Below are 23,715 nucleotides of genomic sequence, written 5' to 3' on the forward strand. Positions count from 1 at the left end.
ATGAGAAATCCCATATAAATATTGGAAATAAAAACAGGAATTTTATTTTGTTTTGTTTTGTTTTTTTTTTTTCATAAAAGAACATGCATACACCTTGGCCAAGCTATTTGTTATTTAAATCATTTCAAAAGCTGCTTTATTTGAAATTCCATAATTCTAATGCCATTTCTTTCATTAAATGCTTTGGATGTTAATATTCATTGAGTTTATTTGACTGTCATAATTTTAACTCATCCAACTTTAATGTGTCTGTGAGTATAAATCATTTAAATAATGTCTAGTATATTAGCTAATCAAAATTAAATTTGAAATCGAAAGCCTCTGTGCAGCTCCTAATTACTTCTTAGGTTTGTCAGAACATTTTCTCATGCTAGACATGCAGGTCTTTCTATGTAATCTCACACTGGTTCCCTGCATTGTAAGGAGCTCACATTATAATTTATCTTCCTAAGGGAGGAATATTCCTTGTAGAGGTCAAATTTAAGAAAAATCAGACATGAATTTTGAACACTTTGACTTCACTTCCCCTCTCCAAGATAGTTGCCTATGCGGGCTGCTGAAGGAGCAATTTTAAGGATATAATCTACCCATCGGTCTTTAGAGACGCTGTGAGCAAATGAAAACAGCAAACTCAATACGAAAAGAAGAGCAGGTGTTCCTTCAATTAGAAGGAAAAGAGAAGTTTCAGATAATGAGACTATGATGAAAACTAGTGGAGGGTACAACATATAAAGCACAATGTTAAGCTTGATTCTCTCCCCACATGCTCATCTGCATGCTTCTTTAATTAAATGAGCAACTGAGCTCGCATCTTTTAACAGTCAATCTCAAAACAACTCCCTCTTTTCATCTTTAAGTAATGACAATGTAGATTGCTGAATATGTAAAACACTATAAGAAATTACTTTACAAGTCTCTTACTTAACTGAAGTGGATTCTAGCATCTTGTGGCCATCAGAGCTAAAAAAAAAAAAAGCATCATCTTTGCTTTTCAAATATTAATATGTGAATACTATACATAAATATCACACTATGTAGACTTTGTAAAAGTACACCTGTATATATTGTACGTGTTTTATCCTAATATGTATTAATTTGTTATCTCCAAGAAGAAAATTGATAAATTCTTTAGGAAAATGATGTTACCTGAATAAAAGAATCAGATGCTTGCTGAACTATTTATTGTAGTAACTATTGTGTTGTTTAAACAGAAGTCCAGATTTTAGATTTCTGTTTAATGCAATGGTACAACTACATTTATCTATCTAGTGACATCAGGATGGCCAACGCCAATGAATGTAAGACTATTTATGGGCATATTTTGTTGGTTTTAAGGAAAATGATGGCTTCCTTTCTTCTAAGAGTATAGAAACTGTTGTAGTCTAAAGATTTCGGTGAGTTTTATAAGCTTAACTAAAAGTTTCACTACAACAGTCTAACTCCTCTGCTAAATTCTGATCAGTTTTGGGGTAAGAAAGGAGAGTTCTGTCACCCATTAAAAGGTCTGCTTTTTCAGTTGCTAGGTGAAGGCTCTCAGAGGACAATTATGCTAGGCTCCTCTCTGCATATTTTATAACAGAATATGATTCATATGTCAGGGGTTGGCTTTCTCTCATAGGATAGGTCTCAAGTTGGGCCAGTCAGGCATTGGCCATTCCCTCAGTTTCTGCTCCATCTTTATCCCCGTTTGTCTTTTAGGCAGGACAAAGTTTGGGTTGAATGTTTTATGGGTGGGTTGGTATCCCCAACCCTCCATTGGAAGTCTTGCCTGGTATAGGAGGTAGCCATTTCAGGTTCCATAGTCTCTGTTGCTTAGAGTCTTAGCTGGTGTCACTCTCATAGATTCCTGGGAGTTTCCATTGTATTATATTTCTGGCTAGTCTCAGAGCTGCCCTAACCCCTCCACCATCAATTTCAGTTCTCTCTTCCACTTCTTTCTCCGTTTGTCATCCTCACACTTGATGCCTCTGGGTCTCCTCTACACTCCCTCTCCCACTCAGTTCCCTCCCTCCAGCTACCTCCAATGTCTATTTAATTTCCCTTTCTGAATAAGACCAAAGGTTAAGGACACCACAAGAATCAAGTAACATGAGCCCATAGGGACTCACAGAGACTGAACCACCAACTAAAGAGCATGCATGGGACAGATCTAGGCCCCCTACACATGTAACAAGATGTACAGCGTGGTCTTCATGTGGGTCTCTTAACAACTGGAGCAGGTGCTGTCTCTGAAACTCTGTTGCCTGCCTTCGGATCTCTTTCCCCTAACTAGGCTACCCTCTCTAACCTAAACAGGAGAGTAGCATCTTTTTATGCATGGTTGATATATATGTTAGGGCTTTCCTTCTCTGAGGAGCAGGGGTTGAGGGAGGGACTGGGATGAGAGGAGGGAGGGGAAGCTGGGATCAAGATGTAAAGTAAATAAACTAACAAATGAAAAAAGAGGTGTCTGCTGCTCCCTTATTAAGGGGAAAGAGAGGAGGGAGTGGATCTGGGGGAAGAGGGAGACATGGAGTGAGGGGACACTGCAGTTAGGATGTAATAGATGAGAGAAAAATAAAGGAAAAAAGGTCATGTATACCTTTGCTAGCAGTAAATAGATGAAACTCATTTTTTTTTAACAAAAAAGTATTGAGACATCTTTATGTAAATTAAGAGTGTTAGAATAGTACAAACTGTAATCTGGTGATAGAAATGTAAATTTCCCTTCGTACTGCTTCAGATCCTGGAAAGTATTACTTGCCAGTGTCCTGAGACTCCATCAACAAAGAACCTCTCCTGTCCCTGCTAGTTCAGGTAAGAAGGCCCTGATGTAACAGCTTACTTCATGAACAGCACATCTACTTTCATATACTACTGTCGTAATAACATTTGTCCAGAGCACTAATTTTATTTCCTATTCCTATGGTTGGAAGAAAGGGCATTTCCAGTTGGAAGAAAATGTACTTTTGTCTATTCATTTACATTGTTCCAAAAAAATTTTAAATCCAAGAATAACCAATAACACCATATAAATTCTTTTTAAAATATACTGAATTTCCAGAAAAATATCAAAAGCATTATATGTACATCTCTGCTCTTACCAACTCACCAGTAAAAATAAATAAATAAATAAATAGAAAAGATCTGATTACATTCCTGTAATTCTACCTTCAGAATGTCAAGTACCTTTAAAGAAGCCCAACAACAAATATGCTCATCTTAGTTGCAACTGCAGTAGAAACAGAGTTACAAGCAAACAGAATAAAATAGTGTCTTCTTTTACTGTTTCTCTTACATTCTGCTATAATAAATATTTTGAGATACAGTTGCAAGTAAGCATGAGATCAAGGTAAGAGAAACCAGGCAGGAAAGGCTCTAACTGGCAAGCTCAGGACTGGTTGATTTAGGGGAGAGTAATGAAGATGGATAGATTCTGCCCACCTTCCAGACATCGTGTTTTGCTTCTGTGTTTACATTTTCACACACACACACACACACACACACACACACACACACACACACACACACACACACACACAGTCAATGAAGCAACTGACATTTTTTCTACAAAGTAGGGACAGGAATTAAATAACAAAATGGTCATTTTTGGAAATGTTAGTGATAGTTTTTGAGTTCCATGACCAGAGGCAATACTTAGCAACAACAAACTCTACCAACCCAGGGAGTGATGCTTTAAGTTCTTGTCTCAAATCCCAGGCTGTACCATGCGGCACTTTCTCCCTAGGACCTACATTTTCTCTTTGATTCTGCTGTTGTTTGTTGCTGTTTTGGTGATGGTAGTGGTTGTCAGGAATTATTTACCACTGAGAGTTGTTAAATGTTAACATATGCAATATAATTGGTCTGTTTTTGTGAAACAAATGATAAAATTCTCTTACATAATATCTATAAGCAAAGCAATGTGGTAGCAATAAGGCTTAAGAAACAGAGGCTCTGTGAATTATAAAGGGTTACATACATTGACTACAGCCAGAATTATTTTTAATTTAGTAAATAGACACACAATAAATTCCATGGAGCAGAGCAAACCCCTTGGGTGGTGTAAAGATATGAAGGTCAAGGTTGCTTTTGGCTATGTAGTAAATTCAAGGCCATCTTGGGCTACATGAGATCCTGTCTTAAAAACTCATAAATAAATAAGCAAAAACCTTGAAAATATAGCTAATTAGTCATGTCATATAAACATATTTCAATTAAATTTGCTTTTCAACTCAGAGTTCTCATTCTCTGTGGGTTGAGAAATTTATTTTTAGTATGAAACTTTTTTAAGTTCCTTGTGAAAGACATTAAAATTTAAAATATCTCCTGCTCTTGAGACTCTTCCCCCTATCAGATTGCCTTATCCAGCCTTGATATGAAGGCTTTGCCTTGTCTTATTGTATGTTGTTTTGTCCTGTTTGGCTGTTGTCTCTTAGAGGTCTGATCTTTCCTCAAGAGGAAACAGACAGAGAGCGGATCTGGAAGAGAGGGGAAGTTGTGCAGAACTGAGAGGAGTAGAGGATCAGGAAACTGTGGTCAGGGTGTATTGTATGAGAGAATAATCTATTTTGAGTAAAATAAAATTAAAATATCTCAAAATTCAATATTTCTGAAAGAATTTATATTAAAAAAAAACATGAGAGCTATATATGGTAAAGCAGATTATGTGCCCTATTAGAAATAAATAAAATACCGAGAATGTGAGACTAGTTGAGCACAAAAGTAGTTAAACTTGGTGAGATGTGAAATTAGATTTTAATGCATGCAAAACACATTCCACGGCATATTTTTAGGTGGAAGCTGATTGACTTTTCTCGGTGTTTAAAATTAAAAGCTGCCTTTAGGCAGTTGAGAACCTTTGGAGAGCATTTGATATTACTGAACTCAGGCACTTACATTCAGTTCTACCACAGAGCTGGGTAAAGACCAAACAAAGTCTCACTCCAGGAAGGATTTCTGTGTGACCAAGTGCCGGTTCTGTCCCACGTTGCAAATGCATCAGATTCTCTTCCCAGGTGAACCTGCATCCAAGTACTATGGATAGTATGTTCAGTTTTTGTAATATTCTGTTCACATTTTACTCGTTCTCCCTTGCCCTGTTAAATATCCACAAATAATAGTGGAATAACAACTAACACATGACTAGATAGGTCTATGCTAAACATTAATGACTGTATCCAATGGCTATGTTAATGTGGTCCCATAATCTACGTGCACAAAGTATAATTCTTAATCTCAATTCACCATATGAAAAGACAGGTGTTACAAATTCTAACTAGCTCATCAAGAGTCATGTAGCTTACATGGGGAGCCTTAAGTGACCTCATGTCTATGTTGCTCCAAAACCGAGCAAAAATAAACAAACTCTGTAATTGGAATCTCAAAAAAAAAAAAAATCATTAGATTGCTTTCTCCAAAAATGGGTAGATGAAAATTCATTACTCTCAAGTTCTCTATGAGTTACAAAAAATGTTTTTAAAAAGCCCTATGCAGAAAGTACACTCTGTACAATAACCATGCATCGAATGCTTTAATAGAAGATACTTGTCTAGGTACGTACGTGAGTATCAGCAGTAGGTTTTATTCACTACTTAAATTCACTTCTTATGCTGTTGAACAGCTTGTGAAATTTTCTCAGAGATCATATATGAGTATTACTATCATGATATGTCTTTCTATAAATTTTTCTTCTATGGATTTAAGACAGATTGCTTTGATATATTCTTTAGAGCCATACAGGCATGTGATTTGAGGAAAATATAAACTAGCAATCTTGATTTTACGATCTGGGTTAAATATGTTGTTAAACAGTATAGCGCCCCAACCCTGATGTATCATCAACAGAGCTTCAGCTGTGCGCTCTGCTTTGACCCATTGTCTTTTATTTCTTATTATTTACTTGTCCAGAATAAGAAATGCCAAATTCAATACCATGGTCATCTGGGAAGGACATGCTTTGCCTTTCATGACTGTCAGACTGTGATAGGATTTTATCTCAAGATGCAGTGGCTTTGCTCACATCACATTAAGTGTCTTATGTCACAGTGCCAGTATTATGAGGAGCCAGAGTATGTGACTGATTGCCGTGAATGCTGAATAATATCAACCTCATCTAAATGAACATTGAATGAAACAAGAGGTTTAACTGTGAAGAAGTCTGCACAGGACATAAAAATCATTTGCATTTCTTATTTGCATTGATATCATGATAACCTTGTAGGAGGAAAATGCAGTAAGTTCAGTACTGAAAAGCCATTTTTATTCAGATGTAATTAACTCAACAAATATTCATCAAATTCATAGTATTGCAAAAACATTTTAGGTGCCAGTGATACATAACTTTTAGAGTGTAAAGTTAATGTAAAGTAGTTTGAAAAAGAATATATAGACAAAAGCTGTTTATCTTATAATTGCATGGCTGCATAACATCATTGTAAGAAATAGATATAGACCTTAATTTAAAGATCAAGTAATAAATAGGTACTTTAAAATCTATTTAGCAATGAAAATAAGGAGAGAAATCACACAACTCAAAATCTAAACAGTATATTAAACGTAGAAGTTTTTGAGAAATTAACAAAAGTTCCAAAGTCATTTGGGGTAGGATAAAAAAATCAAATATAGGATGTAAATATGATCAAAGTATATTATAAGCACATACGGAAATGTCATAATGAACTCCTTTATAAAATTAAAATACACTAATGAAATATATAAATAATATGAAATATTAGATAAACTGATATTGATATACATACAGTGCTACTCCAATCTTTCTGTTATCTAGTTCTGTTCCATTAAGTATAAGAATCTTATGTAAAATATCATGTATTTTCCTTGCTGTCTACCTAACTGGAGCCAACAAGAGAACCTGTAGAGACATCAAAGCTCCCAGCCATAGCAAGTAGATCAGTGAATGCCATTCCTATGGTTAATTCCCTGAGCAATTTTTTAAAATTAATTTATTCTTCTTACATCTCAATGGTTATCCCATCCCTTGTATCCTCCCATTCTTCTTCCCTCCCATTTTCCCCTTACTCCCCTCCCCTATGACTGTGCCTGAGGGGGACTTCCTCCCCCTGTATATGCTCATAGGGTATCAAGTCTCTTCTTGGTAGCCTGCTATCCTTTCTCTGAGTGCCACCAGGTCTCCCCCTCCAGGGGACATGGTCAAATATGAGGCACCAGAGTACGTGAGAAAGTCATATCCCACTCTCCACTCAAGTGTGGAGACTGTTCTGACTGTTGGCTAGATCTGGGTAGGGGTTTGATTTACAGCCTGTATTGTCCTTGGCTGGTGCCTTAGTTTGAGTGGGACCCCTGGGCCCAAATCTGCCTATCATAATGTTCTACTTGTAGGTTTCTAGGACCCTCTGGATCCTTCTACTTTGCTATTCTCCCATGCTTCTCTCAACTAGAACCCCAATAGGATGTCCTCCCCTCTGTCTCAGTTTTCTGGTAAGTGAGGACTTTCATGGGACATGCCCCTTGGGCTAGTATGCAGATATAAGTGAGTATATACCATTTGAGTCTTTCTGATTCTGGGTTAACTCACTCATTATGATCATTTCTAGCTCAATCCATTTGTCCACAAATAACAAGTCATCATTTAACTTCTGAAATATAAGACATTAACTAGAGTAAATTTTTTTAAAAAAAAATGAATAAACCACTTTAGATTGAATTCTTCAAGAACTCAATGTGTGTGTGCGTGTGTGTGTTTGTGTGTGTGTCTCTGTCTGTTTGTCTGTCTGTCTGTCTGTCCATGTATGTGAATGAGTGGACATGTGTATGTTTGTGTATATGTGTGAGTTGTGTAGTTGTGTGTGTTAGTATGTGTGTGAGTGTGTGTGTAAAAAAATTTAAAAAGAAACATTATAAGACAAAAAAACAAAACAAAACAAAACAAAAAACAATGGCTTCGACCAACAATTAAAAGAAATAAGGCCATAAAGAAAAGTAAAAATTGATCAGTGCTTGTGTTCAATTTTAGTTTCAGATAACTACATCTTAATAAGTACATAGTTTGAGAAGTCCCCATTTAATATAAAATAATTAGGGAACCTTGAGTCAATTGGGGAATTTAGATCAAAGACTCCTAAGTATACCACACGGGTTACTTCCTATTCCATAAACACATAGAGCAAACTTTATGATACCTAAAATTCTCCTAGCCTGTGGCTAATATAAAATGGGGTTGGAACAGGATTATATCTCTCTAATTTGAGAAAACAGATTCACAGATATGAACTCTAGAAAAGAATTTCTATGAAGGTCTTGAATTATAAAACAAAATAAAATCCTAAAAATCTGCTATATAATGGAGCATTTGCAATGACAAAATTCTCAAGCACAAAAATAATTTCTACAATATCCTGGCATACATCATTTCATACCATGGACACAGAAATTCAAAGAGAAATTTTTTCCACCTGCCCAAGGACAATGTCTTGCGCCATAGTCAAGTGGTAATAAGCTTTTTTAAAAAGCCAGAATCTAATCATTACTCATTGGCAGTAGGTACCATTTATGCCTCATTTAACTCACAAGTTGGAACAAGTAACGAGCAAATAAAAGAGCAAGCTTAAAAGAATAACATTAGTTATGACAATCAAAACTCCAGTCTTCCACAAATTATTTCAAAAATGTGTAAGCAAAAAAAAAAATTAACAAACATATTTTAATTTAAAAAGAAAATAAAATATAATTTGTAAAAAGCAAGAATATAAGATAAACCTAATGATTAAGTATAGTAGAAGTTAGATAAAATGTATTGATGCATCAAGAAAATTCAGAACCCAGACAACTATTGACTACACGCTGCTCTTAAAGCCGTATTTCACAAACCTTATAAGAATATTTATTTTGTATGGCTACAGAGATGGCTCAGCAGTAAAGAGCATTGGCTGCTTTTTTCAGAGGATCAGGATTTAATTTCTAGCAACTACATATGCCTCACAGTGGGCTATAACTCCACTCCCATGGGAATCTGCCACCCTCTCCTGGCCTACACAATTGCTGTATGTACATGCTGTGCATAAATACATGCAGGAAAAACACCCATACACATAAAAAATGTTTTGAAATGTATAAAAGAGTACAACGGGACAGATCTCACTCTCCCCACCCCTCTTACTCTCTCTAATCCCCCTTCCTGCTCTGTGCTTTCTCCGCCTCTCTCTCCCACAGTTGGCCTAAAAATATATGGTGCAATATACACTGTGGAGGAATGCAGAGGTAGAAAAATTGTCTCTTCCTCAGAAGAATTATTGATCAATAAGTAGAAAATCAGTTGGCAAAGAATTAGAAATGTGTTCCAGCAAGTACACAAGCAGTACTAAAAGAGACAGAGAGGAAATGCATGATCAAGAAGAAATTAATTATTTAGTGAAGCTTAAGGGATGGGCAATGTCAACATTACACTGATTATGCTGTATCATATTGAAGAGTGGGAATTAAATCAAATAAGCAATAGAAAATAAGTAAAAAAAAATCAAGCTGATAAGAAATAAACTATCATTTTATTCTTTTAAAAATATGTACAAATACAGACCTGAGTTTGACTTAGGCATTGGCTGTTCGAGGCTGGTTAAAAATAGGTAGGAAGCCATAAACGACGGACTACCAGCCCTTCCCATCAATCTTTCTCCTGGGTGACGTCACACTGCTCATTGTGCTCTCAGCATACAGCTTCGGTTGGGTTCTGCAAACTTACTCCTACTTTGTTCTGTGCATGTCCATATTACCTTACCCCAACAAGCCATATGACTCTGCTACAGAACACACAGTACACTCTGATCTCTACCAAAGGAGATGGATAAAATAATTACAAAGCCAGGGACAAATAGATTTGCAGGTAACTAAGAGAACAAGCTCATTTAGCATTACTTATGTTTCCAACCCCATTGAAAATCTTCCAGAATAGCCCCCACTGCTGACTGACTTAGCTGTCTCACTGTTTTAGCTTAGTATCTTCAGGCCACTTTAAGAAGACATAGCTTGAAGAAAAAAAAAAAAGACATAGCTTTCAAATTCTCACACAGAAATGATCATTTTAACTGTAAGGACCCTGATTGTTATACCCAAAGTACATAAAAAAAAATGGTTAAGAAAATCATAAGGTCTTAGTCACTGTGTGAGAAAATTTAATGCAAGAATATCATCAAAACAGAAAATGAAAATTGATATCCTCTTCAAAGATCTGTATTTCTTCAGTTTGAGCAATTTTGTCAAGACTAGTAATTGGCAGCTTTTGGGACTAGTTCTTAGAGTTTGTATTTTCTTCCTTTTACAAAGTACCCTCAGGCATCCCCAGAACTGTCTATATCCCTTTCTATTGAGACTCAGGGCCAGCTTTTGGGTTCCAGTGTCTGGTCCTTCCCATCTTACTCTGAGTTAACTTATTTGAAACAAAAAAGAAGACAAGAGTGTAGAAACACCTTGGCAGTGATTCTGAACCCATTCCTTGAATTAATCATATTTTCCATATGTTACATTTGCTAAAATGACCACCAGCACTGAAAGAGTTCCACACGTGATTCTCAGGAGAGGCTATAACAAACAAGCACCTAATGCTTTTTAAACAAAATCTGTGAAGGAGAAAACAAGCAACAAGTTACGGTGGACTTGCTGATGAACTGAATGAGGATGAAGAAAAGCAATGGCTATAGAGAAGGCTCCTCAGCACTGATGTTTAAGGAAATGTTGAAGCAGCAAACTAGAGGACGCTACCCATGCACAACTCTGATGGAGTTAGTATGCAGAGATGGTTGGGAAAACACTGACACAGAGCTTTCCAAAAGCTTGTGGAACTCTGTGGTCAAAAGTAAGAAACTCGAGAGAGAGAGGTGGGAAGTTAGTGCCCATTAGTAGCTGCTATCACTTTGTAAGTACTCAAGCATCTAAGAGTACCTTCCCACTGTGCTCAAGGAAGAAGAAGCAACCGAACAAAGACAAGCTCCCAGAAAACAGAAGTGCTAGAAAAGCAAACGCGAAAGGAACCTATAGAAGATTTTGAAAGTGACAGCCCAAATAGCTAAAGAGTCCTGTTATTCACATACATTTGGTAATATTCTACTGTTAAGTCCTCAGTAAGAATTCAATCATGTATATGCCATGGACTCAAAGGCTCACATCAATAACACTGTAGTGTATCACAGGTCTTTTAATGTAAAATTAGACTTCAGATTATTTAACTCAATGGGGCATAATAGAATATAGGAAAATATTGTCATGGGAAAGAAGCAATATTGGGTTGTGTTGTTACTTAGAATCATTCTTTCTCAGTTAAACTAGAAGCTCCGTAAACATTTTTAATTTTTCATTGACTTTTCAGCTTATTATCTTGCTTGGCTTAAACTCTGATACTGCTTGTCAATAGTTTAACAGGTAGAAAAATGGTGTTTCAGTCATTGAATTCTGATTTCCCTGTGTATGCTGGAAAGGAATTTCATAACACTGTGATCACAGTTTACAAATTTGGTAGATAGTGTATCTTACTAAGCATCAGAAAGTTGAGACACAAAAGATGAAAATCTTAGTCTAAGCATGTGTTTCAGAGGATGTTACAAAGGAAGAAGTCTATGAATATAAAAATAAAATACAACATAATTACTATTTTATCTATTGAACTTTTCCATCTTAAATTTCCCATTGTCTTTTCAATGTGTATCTAAAACTGAAATGCATTTCAGCCAAAATAAACACTACCTGCCATGCAGTGGCATGGGTGAGGGAAAAATGCCCCCTCTCCTCCCCTTGACCCACATCATCTTGTGGCATGCAGGATATATGGGCCCAAGGTCATGAAAACAGGAGTATTAGCCCTGCCCTTTCTGGCTCCAGCACTTGGGAGAGTGGGCCCTGCACCTTACCTTGGAAGAGCAGAATGGCTCTCTCCTTTGGTATGTGCAGTAGTAAGTCAGGCCTGAAGGCATGAGAGCTAGACAGCTGGACCTTCCCCTCGCCCCTCCAGCCCTGGGTGAGCTAGCCTGGGTGTGCTGGAGAGCTTGTTCTGGTGGTGAGTGAGCAGAACCAGCAGGCTGACCAACTCAGCCACTACCCAGGCCCAGACACAGGGCTTTGAGTTGGCCCAACCCAACATCTACCCCATCTATAAACTGCAGAAGCATGGAGCATGTGAAGGGTGAGTCCTAGGGACCCAAAGCTGCAGAATCTCCATGACAGGGGGCAACAACAGAATATTCTAGAGGAGTCCAGTAAGGATCCAGTATTGATATTGTAGCAGAAGCCAGAGATCTCAAACCAGACCAATGTCTCTTCGCAATGAACATTTGCAAGTACAGACAAGTGAACAAAAGGGTATACTGTGTGACACAGTACAGCTTCCGTGATGAGATGGCTATTTTGTTCTTTTTCTTTTTCACAAGGGGAGGTTGCCCAGGTAGAAGGCAGATATGAAGGGACGGGGAGATGAGGGGTATTGGGATGCATGATGTGAAATCCACAACAAATCAATATACAGTTTTAAAAAGTCATCTTCATGAGAGAAAAACATTAGACATTCTAAAGTGAGATGCATTTTATGTTTACACCAATTCATAAAGAGATATAGATACAAGGATCAATTGTATGCTATAGAAGAATATTTATAAAGATGAAAGCAGTTATATATGATGAACTGACTTGGAAGTGTATGAAATACACTCACCTCCACTGCCACATACTCAAAATACATTTAAATGGTTCTACTGTGTGTTTCACATCCCATAATTACTAAATAGCTGTAACTTCTCTCAGGAATGATTTAATGAGGGGCTTTATCATTAGAAGAAGTGTATGGGACTGCTCAATCTTTGAACCATGACTCACTCCCATATGAACTTTGAGAAAGTTGATGAGATGAAATAAAATCTAACTGCCTCTGTTGCCTAGAGGAATCAACGGATCAAAACATTGATTTTACAAAGTGGATTTGAAAACATTAAACAAAATGCTGAGTTAGATGGGTTTATTTATTTCAACATTTCCTGAAACAATGTCTCCACACCAGATAAAAGTAAGGAGCATTAGAATTTCATAGATTTGGCAATATATGTAATTATTCTTCACAAAGGCCAACTTCGAAAGCAATGAAAAGTGAAATAGTGACTAATATCAGAATAAATTTGAATAAAAAAGATCCCCAAAATCAGTGTTTTAGATCAGACTGTCAGCCCAAGGGCACACAGGATTTCACTTTGTGGCAAACAGGCTCTGAAGTTCCTGATTTATAAATGCAAAGTGAAATCATGTGCGTGGCATACATGTAGAGGCACAGCATTCTAATAAAAACTGTTTGCCTACAGTTTGTAGCTTCTGACAAATAAAAAAAATCATAGAGGGCTGAATCCTTTTGCAAGAGATGTGTAACACTATGGCATGGTTTTTATGACTGAAAACTTTACAAATTATGAAGTCATAGCAAAATAGCCTTGTAGTTTCAAGTATGTGTACACATGTTTATAGTGAACACTTAGCTATGGAAGTGCTAACACTAGAAACACTGTGTTATGTACCCAATAGTTAGATTAAGATAGAAGTAGTTGTTAGAATAGAAACACAAATATGCCTCTAGGGTAGATGCAAAGGGTCTTAAGGTCAGGTGGAAACAGTACCAATTTTAGGACAAAAGGGATTCTTAAAGTTAAATAAGCAAACAACTCCTTAAGAGAAGTGAAATGTATTTTGTTTTTAAGACTAGATAAAATTTCTCATGCCTCTCATGTTGAGGGAGAGGTGGAAAGCTCAAATACAATTCTATAAATCTTGAGGCAAGCAATCTATTTCCTGGGACTAGCATTTCCTTTACTTTGAGCTTTGAAAATGCTGTAATATACACTGTGTAACTACAGCGTCCTGAAGTATAGTGATTGCGCGTTTCCCCATTCATGACTTGGCTTTCTTATTTCATGTTTCATAAAAGCACCCTACGCCACGCCTCATGGAAGCTGATGTGGTTGTTTCTATGCGAGAAAGTTTTCAAGGGCCCTTTTTGTTTTAATATTAGGGACAAAATAAGCATTACACAGGAAGACAAGAGACTCTCAACAAGTGTGAAAACTAGAAAATGATCACAGGTGAAAATAGTGACAAGTAAGCTAGCAATTGAGCATTACATGTCCCAGCAAAGGCGGCTATAGTCTATCTGTGGCTTTCACAGATCTACAGTTCTCATAGTTATCTCAGACGTAATCCAGAATGCTTATGGCTAATATCCATCTTTAATTCCATTGAGGCCGAGACTGAGCAAAGTGCTTATAGGAAGCAGAACAACAGAATGCCACCGGATTCCCCACCCTGATCAGAAGCTCAGAACAGCTTCCTCCTGTTGACTTCTTGTCATGGAAGCTGTCACACAGCAGTAATGACAGGCACTGTGCTGCCTCCAGAAGAATATCTTCAGAGTATTCTGATGGGGAGAGGGGCAGCACCTAAGAAACGATGTGTCCTTGCGGAAATGTGTGCTGTGCTCTGTCACATCAGCTTGATCTAGAAATACTCAGACTCAAACGGTTTAGGAAATGTCCTCAGAAAGCATTTTTAAATATCGGCCCCTCTTATGGAAATATAGAAATGCCTTTCTCAAGTCATTTGCTACTACAATTTTATGAGTTTATAAATAAATGAATTTTTACACATTTTTCAGAAAAAAAATTATCAAGAGTTAAAGCCAAATTTATTTTATAGTCATGCTTTTAATTTTCTTAAGTAGCAAGAATTTCTATTGAGACCTTTAGCCTCATTATGAACTAAATCATCTAGTATTCATTTTCAGAACTCTGTTTTATCAACCATCTGAGTGCATGATAACTCACATTTATTTACATATGTATTCATTTTTAAGACACAAACTGAACATACAAGAAGCCGAGGTGGAAAACCTTGCAACAAGTCAAATTCAACTTACAGTTTTTAACAAAATCAAAACTTGTACTAAACTGAAAATTAAAATACTGGAAAAAATATATAAAATTATATAAATTATATAGGATTTAATTTTTCAGAGTTGTGTTAAGGTTACAAAACTATTATCACCCTTTATTAGCCTGGCTGGCTTCAGACTCACTGTATACTTGACTATGACTCCTGATTCTCCTTCATCAGCCTCCCAATTGAGGATATTATCAGCATGTGCACACACCTGCGCTCCTGTCACTTACTACTGGGTTTTATTACTAAATATCAACCCATACTAATTTAGCCCAGAGATTATGGATGAACATAATGTTAATGTTGTTGTTGTCGTTGTTGTTGTTGCTTTTGTTGTTTTTAAGGCATGTAAAGTGAAGAGCTATTCTAAATTAAGAGTAAACATGCTGATTGCAGCTCAAATGTCACTGCTCACACTAGAAACAAGAATGTCAGGCAAATACTTCTCTCTATGACAAATGTCTTCCCGATATCTCTAGATATTAAATGACATGTGATAGCACAGAATTTGGGAGTAGAAGACATAGAATTTAGTGATTATTTCATTTTTTTTATTAACTTTTTGGTTTTGAACATTTGATTTTTATGAGCTACAATTTAGGCCCTCAAAATGAAAATATGATATTCATCATATCACCTGGCTTGATGTTCAGATGAGAAAATATTGGTAGGGTGGAAACAGCTATGCTACATTTATGAGTTTGAAAATTATTTTTCTTGAAAAAAAAAGATACAACTATCACTTTCAAAAAGGTTAGGTAGCTGTAGACTCATAGATGAGAGAATTAAGACAGCAGATGGATATGAGGTTTCTAACTTATGTGTTCTCATATTACAGTTCTATGCAATGTCTCCGCATGCAAAGAGCAAGCATAATAGGTAATAGCTCCAGCCAGAGGAACCTTCAATGAATAGCTTAAGTACGGGAATTATTTTCAATGTATTTTCAAAGAAATTATTCAGCCAGAAGTAAAAATCATTACAACAAAACACTCCAATAACACACAGCTCTTAGCCATAGTACTCTCTTCCCTGCAAAACTTGAAAACTGTGCGGTTTGAGAGGGCGTGACCACAGAGATGCCTCTGGTGCAAGGCTGAGCCAGGATTTGAATTATATCTGATTGTACCACAAAACAGAACTATCTAAAAGCTCCCAAAGCCACTAGATACAGAGAGAGAGATTATGCATATCGCTGGCTTCTGATGTTTTGGTAGGGACTGATGCTTTGATTAATAGCTAGGTCTAAATTTTAACCTCTCTCTTTCTGATAGGCATTGCCATAGAAATAAGACTCTTTGGGAGTGCATACAAACATTTTTTAAAAAAGATTTTCAAATAATTTTTATCTTTGTTTAGAAGCACTCTGTTACTTATTTAATGTCACAAAAGTATAACCATACCTTACAATACTTTTATAGCCAACCTCCAAAAACCTATCTAAGCATATATCAAGGCAACACCTAATGCATAGGATACAATTTTTTAGCATTGTATTTTGAAAGAATACTTATTCTTGAATTTTGTCATTCTTTGGTCAGCATAGAATTCTCTGATCAGTTTCATTGGAAATATAAGATCTCCCCAAACTTTCGACATTCTCTCTCTCTCTCTCTCTCTCTCTCTCTCTCTCTCTCTCTCTCTCTCTCTCTCTCTCTCTCTCTCTCTCTCTCTCTCTCTCTCTCTCTCTCTCTCTCTCTCTCTCTCTCTCTCTCTCTCACACACACACACACATACACATACAGTTACATCCAAAGGAAAATATATATATTCTAGTAAATTTAGCATATTAAAATCTACCTTCTTTTAATGAGGGAGATTTGACTTTCAGAGTTTTAGAGGCTAGAATCACAAACTACGGGTAATGTTCAACTATTAAGCTTATAAGCCTTTATTTTGTTATAAGAACATTTGCTTGTCTAATAAGTCAAAACTTAAATGCATATACTCAAAAACTCCATAGAGATCTGAACCAAAGCAAATGGTCATTTTCTCTAGTATCTTAAAGCTATATACCTGCTGATTGCATTCTAATTGAAATTCCAATCTTTATGAAAAACAAGTAACTAAATATCATACAAAGGGAATGACCCCAAAAGATGGACACTGATTTATTGTCTTACAATATTAAGCCATCTTGCAGAGCTCTGATTTTGAGATCATAAATCTTGAAATATTCTTTTCCCTGCAACTTCAAATTTTTATGTATCTTCAATTGCTAAAGTCTGAAGATCAGCAAAGCTGTGGTAGCCAGTAGGGAGTTGGAATCTGAGCTTACTTATGACAACAACTTACTGAAGGTTCTCAAATTTATCTATACAACTCTTCTCACAATAGCAATTTCTTGCCAGTTCTCTTTCCATCCATATTAAATATATGTCTTCGTTCAACTATAAATATTCTTTCACTTCTATTACTTAAAGTTTATTTCACCTCCATTAATTACAATTATGGATTTTTTAAAAATCTGTATTATACTCCTCGGGAGTTGTGTGGTAGAACTAACTCTCACAAGTTGTCCTCCAACCTCCACATGTACATCTATGGCATTCACATACCTACACACACACGCACACACACACACACACACACACACACACACACACACACACACACACACACTAAAGGATATACAGAGAATAAATAATGTAATGACAAAAACTCAAAGAAACAAATGGTATTTCCTATAGACAGAATAGATGGGAGAATTTTTGCTCTTCAATAATGAAGCTACTTACTGAAATACCTTATACCTATCCTTATTCACAAATTTCATTTTGGAGTTCATATGTGTTATTATATACTTCATGATGCTTTGATTGTAAAATGACTTAATCATACTAATATAAAATAACAATATATTATATATTACAAATTGTAAACATAATTTTTAAATGTCTCACCACAAAAATATGAATTAGTTTGGTACTAAACAAATGATCTTAAAACATCATGCTGTTGTCCATAAAAGCACACAGTTATTATTAATTAATTAAAATAGTATTAACATTTAAAAGTCAAATTTAATTACTATTAAATCTCTCTGGCTGGTTATTGTTTTCAAAAAGTTGGAACTGGACCTAACTGGAAAGAAATTATAACTCCTAAAGATGTGAAAGAAGTCAAATCAGCCACTGTTCACATATATGTTTCCTTATTCTTAACCAAAAAGTGTGAATATAAAAAACAGGTTGCTAAAAATATGATATGTGTTGGAGCGTACTATTTTTTACTATGGAATGACTAACATAAAAAAAATCCCACCTACTTACAACCTCGAAAAGCCTCCCACACTGCTGCAAGCTCCACTTTTCTGGGCTGAGTGTCTTATTGATGAAACGAAAAAAAAAAATCATTTTTAGAATTCCTCTAAGCGCAAACACTCTTATTTGAGTGAATTGTAGGCATATATACTATGGTATTTGCTATAGACGTCTGCATTTTGGAATAAACCACTTGTTTAAATAAATGCAAGTTTTTGCTGGGTAATCATTTCCTTGCCATATAGCACTTTCCTAATGGCCTAATTGTATCATTCTGGGAGGGTTTTGCCTTGCCTATATAGGTCAAGTTTCAAGTTCTGAGCTGACGAAATTGTGTTCAATTTAAAGAGATAACATTAAGCAAGTGTAGCCTGTCTTTATTACATTTACTGCAACAATTAAAATTATCCTTATTAAAAAGTTGGTTTGTGAGTAGCAAAATAAACTAAACAGTTGACCATTTTGACCTTAGTAAAGAATGTTAAAACAGCATCACCTTCTCACACTGTTCCAATGTGAGGAATTTTTTTTAAAATTCTAACCCAGTTTCACTTTAAAGATAATTTGAAAACAAATGAAAAAAAAAAAAGCTTAAATTAAATATAATTGTAAAAATGTACTGTAGTCTTGGAAGTTTTCATGTTTCTAATATACAAGCAAAAATCAGATTGTCCAAGAAAAAAAATTATTTTCATTTAAAAGCATAACTTTGTGCATGCTGATCTAGGAAAATAGAACTTGTCCTTCTAATACCCAATGCTCATATTCTAAACCATATTTTATTCATCCTCCGTGCTTTATAATCATAAATTATCTTTATAGAGAAGATATTTTAAAGAGTCAACTCTGGGCTTCAGTGGTAGTCTGTTCTGTGATGTGAGATCAGTTGTTTCCAAGGGAGAAAGGGAAAAGCTCAGTAAAAGCCAAAGTTAATACTTATGTATCAGCTAGTCAGAGGCATTAAATACTCTGTGCCTAGAGATACTTCAGGGCTAAGGATCCTCTTTCTAATATCAATATTCACTAACTACCACATTTCCAAAGTAGCAACCCATATTCTGTGTTGTTTGATGTTGTCTCTTCTTTCAAACAAACACTGAGGCAGAAATCCAGAGCAGAGTTTACACATTCAAAAAGAACTAGATCAAAGAGAAAAGAACAGACCAAAACTCTTTGCCTGGGAACTGGATCCCTTTTCACCACTGGTCTGTTTCATCAGAGGCTTGTGTGTAGAACAGAAGATGAAAATATTCTTGCCTTCATTAGCAAGTTTCACACACATAAATATATCTCAATTATCCACCAATAACTCTTTTAATAGTCATGTTATATTTATGATAATGATAGCAATCATTTCACATCTAGTTATTGAAAGTTCATCTTTAGTATTTCCAGTTGGAGCAGAAAGCACTATTTACTGTACAACATATAGTAAATACCAACACCTACATACGTAGCAGAAATACATACACATACATACATACTCTTGCTAAATGTCATAAAGAGAAAACGCTTCACCCTGAAACAAAAATGATGAGTAACACAATATTCCCTTCTCATAACCTGAGGTAGAGAACTGCATCTAATGATACTAATGATTTCAAACTGAGCTAACCCAGATTATTCTATGCATTTGTTTATTTACCTAATTCCTGTAAATGTTTTCCAGGTACTTTAAATCATCATCAAAACTAGAGCTTATGAAGCTGTGCCTTAATAGAAGTACCAATGTAAAGGAGGGAAGAAAATAAACATCAAAACATCAAATAATGATGCCAAATAAGTGCCCCCAGAATTTTCACCCCCCTTTTCCACTGACCACCAGGGAGGTTGTCTATTATAAAGCCATCATAGAATAATCTGAACCAGAATAATCTGAGATTCCCAAGCGAGGGGATGCTGCCCTAAAAAAGCCATTCCTACACGTGATGTCATCACAGACTCCATGTTTTTCAGAGGTTAAGTATTCCAAATGTGAGGTCAAATGTTGATGAGGACAACACAAATTGACTTCCCAAATTGGATATGTCACCTCTTGACTGCACTGCCTCCATGGTCAGCTCTGACCCTCACAGAAGTATACCCCTTCTCTGAAGCCTCTGTAGAGCTTTTCTTCCAGCATTCCTTCATTGGTTCCCAGTTATCCTCAACACTGTCCTGTCAACAAAGCCTTCTAGCCCTCTACCCATGGCTTTACAGCCACAAAGGCCAGGACAAGGCGGCTGGGAGGACTATAAGACTATTAATGTGGAATAGCATTAATTTGGCATCATTGACTAAAAGAAGACAAAAGTTTCCATGGTGGACATGCTGTCTATGTTCATTTAAACAGTGTAGTGTCTGTGTATTCAGGAACCTAAGGCGTGTCATGGGAATTGATCAGCTCAAATCATGTTTTCCTTCCATTTCTGGTAAGAAAATGTTCTCCTTTGTGCTATATGCTACTGTCACCAAAACCAACAATAACAAAGCATAGCAATTACCCAGTTCTCTGTACTACAGACATCACATTCCTGTACTCTTTTTATGTAAATCCTACTCCCTCCCCACTGCAGCAAGTGAGCTTTACAAACTCAAGGCAGTATGTCCTGTCTTAGTACAACAAAGAGGTAACGGGACATTCCCTCCAGGCCAAGGTCTATTGACTGTGACCTTGGACAGAGCACAGGGGCTTGTTTGCCAACTTTAACTGGAGCATCAGATCTGTCTCTTCCTCACTTCATATCCTCCAAGGAATCCAGAAGCTTGGATTGAAGTGCTGCCTAAGGTGTAGTCAAACAGTACAGGCTCCCCCGCGGGCCCACCCCAAGCCCCGCGCCCTGCGTGAGGGCTACAAGTGCAGTTGAGCACCAGAGGGCTCTGTCAACTTTTTCCTCTTATGGCTTGGGTACCACCAGCACCCACTGGGGATGAGCAGGCTTAATGACTCTGGCCAAAGAACAAGCTGCTGGGGATTTCCCAGCCCTGGGTTCAGCTTCTTCAACAAACCCACTTTCCTGACTCCTCTCAGCAAACCTCTCCTAGTCAAGTTTCCCCACCAGGAAGGGATGTCTCTGAAAAAGTCCTCACAGGAGCAGAGCAAACTCCTTACAAGTAAATCTCTATGAATTCCCCCAACCCCCACCCCCATCCCCGAAGCAGAATTAGTGTACAAAATGACTGGAAGAAGAGTAGTGTGGATACTTGTAGGAATATTTAACACGCCAACTTGTCCCCCTTTCAGCTTTACCGTCTACAAGTGAGCGGAACATTTAAATTATTTTGAGATTTGTTGATTTCTTTTCTTTTCTTTTCTTTCTTTCTTTCTTTTTTTTTTTTTTTTTTTTTTTTTTTTTTTTTTTTTTTTTTTTTTTTTTTTAAGTTCTTTCTTTTTATACCAGCCCTGCAGGCAGAAATACCCACCAGCAGAGTGGCAAATTGGTGGCCTGTGAGGTCTGGGGCCACTTCAGGACTGGTAGGGCAAAAGTACTAAAGGCTACCCCACGTGGTACAGCAGCAGACAAGGGAGGGTCTCTGAGCCTGGAGGCTAGGGAGTGGAGGGGCGCCCCGCCCCCTCCAGACTGGCTTCCACCGGGGGCTCCCCTTCCCCTGTTCCTCAGACCTGGCCTGGTTACAGGATTAGCATGTGGCTCAGTCCCTCCACGCAGCGGGTAGAGACAGGCCAGCAGGGGACCCCCTCTAGTCTCTCCCCTCGCCTTGTCCCCCTGTATGATCACCACCCGTTCGCGCGCAAAGGCAGTGGCCATCAATGGGAAAACGGTGTGGGCGGTGATGTGAGGAAAGGGTCTCTGCCTAGTGGTGGCCACAAACACCTCTGTGCAGCGAATTCGCAAACGGAAACAGGCTGTCCCGGTGTCGCGCGGGGGCAGGAGCGGGACAGGAGAGCTGCGGGCTGGGACCAAGGCAAAGTGGCCACGCATCTCGGACAACTTTGCCGGGAAAGCGGCGACCTCGAGTAGAGATGAGGCGACCTCCAGAGCCTCGGCCAGCTCGGAGGCACCAAGAACCTCGGGTCCTGCAGCCCAGATTCTGTTGTTACCAGCGAGGGGAGCACTGGTGGCTTCCAGCCGGAGCAACGATGCGGAGGGCAGCCCCGTGCGGGAGGGCGAGGGAGAACCGCCTTCGTGTCCCCGGCCCAGGGAGGGGCGCAGCGCCCGGGGACACCCCGCCCCAGGTGCCCCCACTCTGTCCCGGGGGACCGGCGACTACTCCAGCGACGCCCGGTAGCGGTGATCAGTACCCGGAATGCGAGCGCGGCAGAGCGGAAAGCCGGCGCCGCCGCCGCAAGACCACGTACCTTGAGCTCCTGGATGTCCAGGTCCGTGGATCTGTCCATGGAGCGAACGAAACTAAAGGAAGTGGAAAGGAACCAGCCAAGTTGCTCCCCGAACCGATCTAGTCTTTTAGTTTCCAGCTGAAACTCAGCTTTATCCTCCTCCAAGCCCTGGCACCTTCTCTCAGTCTCATTCTCCGTGGTCTCGCCGCCTCCACCAGTTAAAAAATAATATAAATAAATAAATATTAATGATAATTCACTTTATTTTACTTCTTCAAAGATTTACGGACAGGTGATCTTTACCGCGGTGCAACACGGCTCAGTCGAATCAAGCAGAGGAGGGGAAAAAAAATCCACTCTGTTTTAGATTATTTCTTCTTCTGCAATAAGCTTAGAAACCAGCGAGTTGCTGCATCCCAAGAAAAAAAGCTGCTTCCCTGGACAGCATCATGCGGCAAAATTCAAGCAAATGTGTTCAAACTGGAGAGAAGAGTATGTGATAAAAGCCTTCCTCCGTCAGGCATACTCTGGTAGCTAATTTAGCCCGCTGTGAGTCCCAGACATTAGCAATCATCAATTTCCCTGCCAAGATAACCGAATCCCCGAAGTCCTGCATAGACTTAAAAAATGTCTTGTAGCTGAGAGGTATTCTCTCAGTGGGGAAAAGACGGTAATAAAGTCTGAAGGGACCGTTCTCCTTTGAAGGTTATGCTAAAAGAGTTGAGAGAATAGGAGGAGGCTCCCACAGAGAGAAGAGAGCGAGAGAAGAGAAGGAGACAGCAATTTTCCTCCCGCTTTGCTGTTTTACTGGCCTTCACCACCAGGTGACTGACTTCACTTCTCCCTTCCCACAGCCAGCACTAAGGGGATTTCTCTCTTCTGTCAAAAAGCAACATTTCCTCTCCAGACAAATACAGTCGCTGGGTCTTAAAGACTGCCCTCTGTCCGGAACCCACTAGGTGACAGGCATTTTGATTCACTTATGCTGTGCCAGCTTCTTGTTTGGATAAGCACTGGGAGACACAAGCTTACACGTATCCTTTTCATGCATCCAATTAAATCTCGGCTGTATCCAGTTAGAGCTGAGCTGTTTAATGTCAGGTGGCTTTTACCTTCACTACTAATTTTTAAATGAGAGGTAAGATTCTTAAAGATTCCTTTCCACGATGCATCTCATGATAATGTAAGTTTTCTGCTTCAAAATGTTTCTTTGAATTCGTTCTAACAGGTCAATGTATTGCAATTGTAATCCGAAAATTTGGA

At 37.9% G+C, this 23,715-nt stretch overlaps 1 protein-coding gene across 1 annotated transcript in view; it reads right to left on the bottom strand.

Annotated features, from left to right (window-relative positions):
• The window catches only part of Sgcz (sarcoglycan zeta), a 916,614-nt gene extending 893,185 nt beyond the window's left edge, over positions 1-23,429 (bottom strand). The window contains exon 1 of the mRNA XM_051169531.1: positions 22,474-23,429. Within this exon, the coding sequence (XP_051025488.1) occupies positions 22,474-22,512 (39 nt within the window). The 5' untranslated portion in view covers positions 22,513-23,429. The remainder of the gene's footprint in view (positions 1-22,473) is intronic.
• Between the last annotated feature and the right edge of the window lie 286 nt (positions 23,430-23,715).

Source organism: Acomys russatus, chromosome 27 (assembly GCF_903995435.1).
Source record: "Acomys russatus chromosome 27, mAcoRus1.1, whole genome shotgun sequence".
NCBI classification, from domain to species: domain Eukaryota; kingdom Metazoa; phylum Chordata; class Mammalia; order Rodentia; family Muridae; genus Acomys; species Acomys russatus.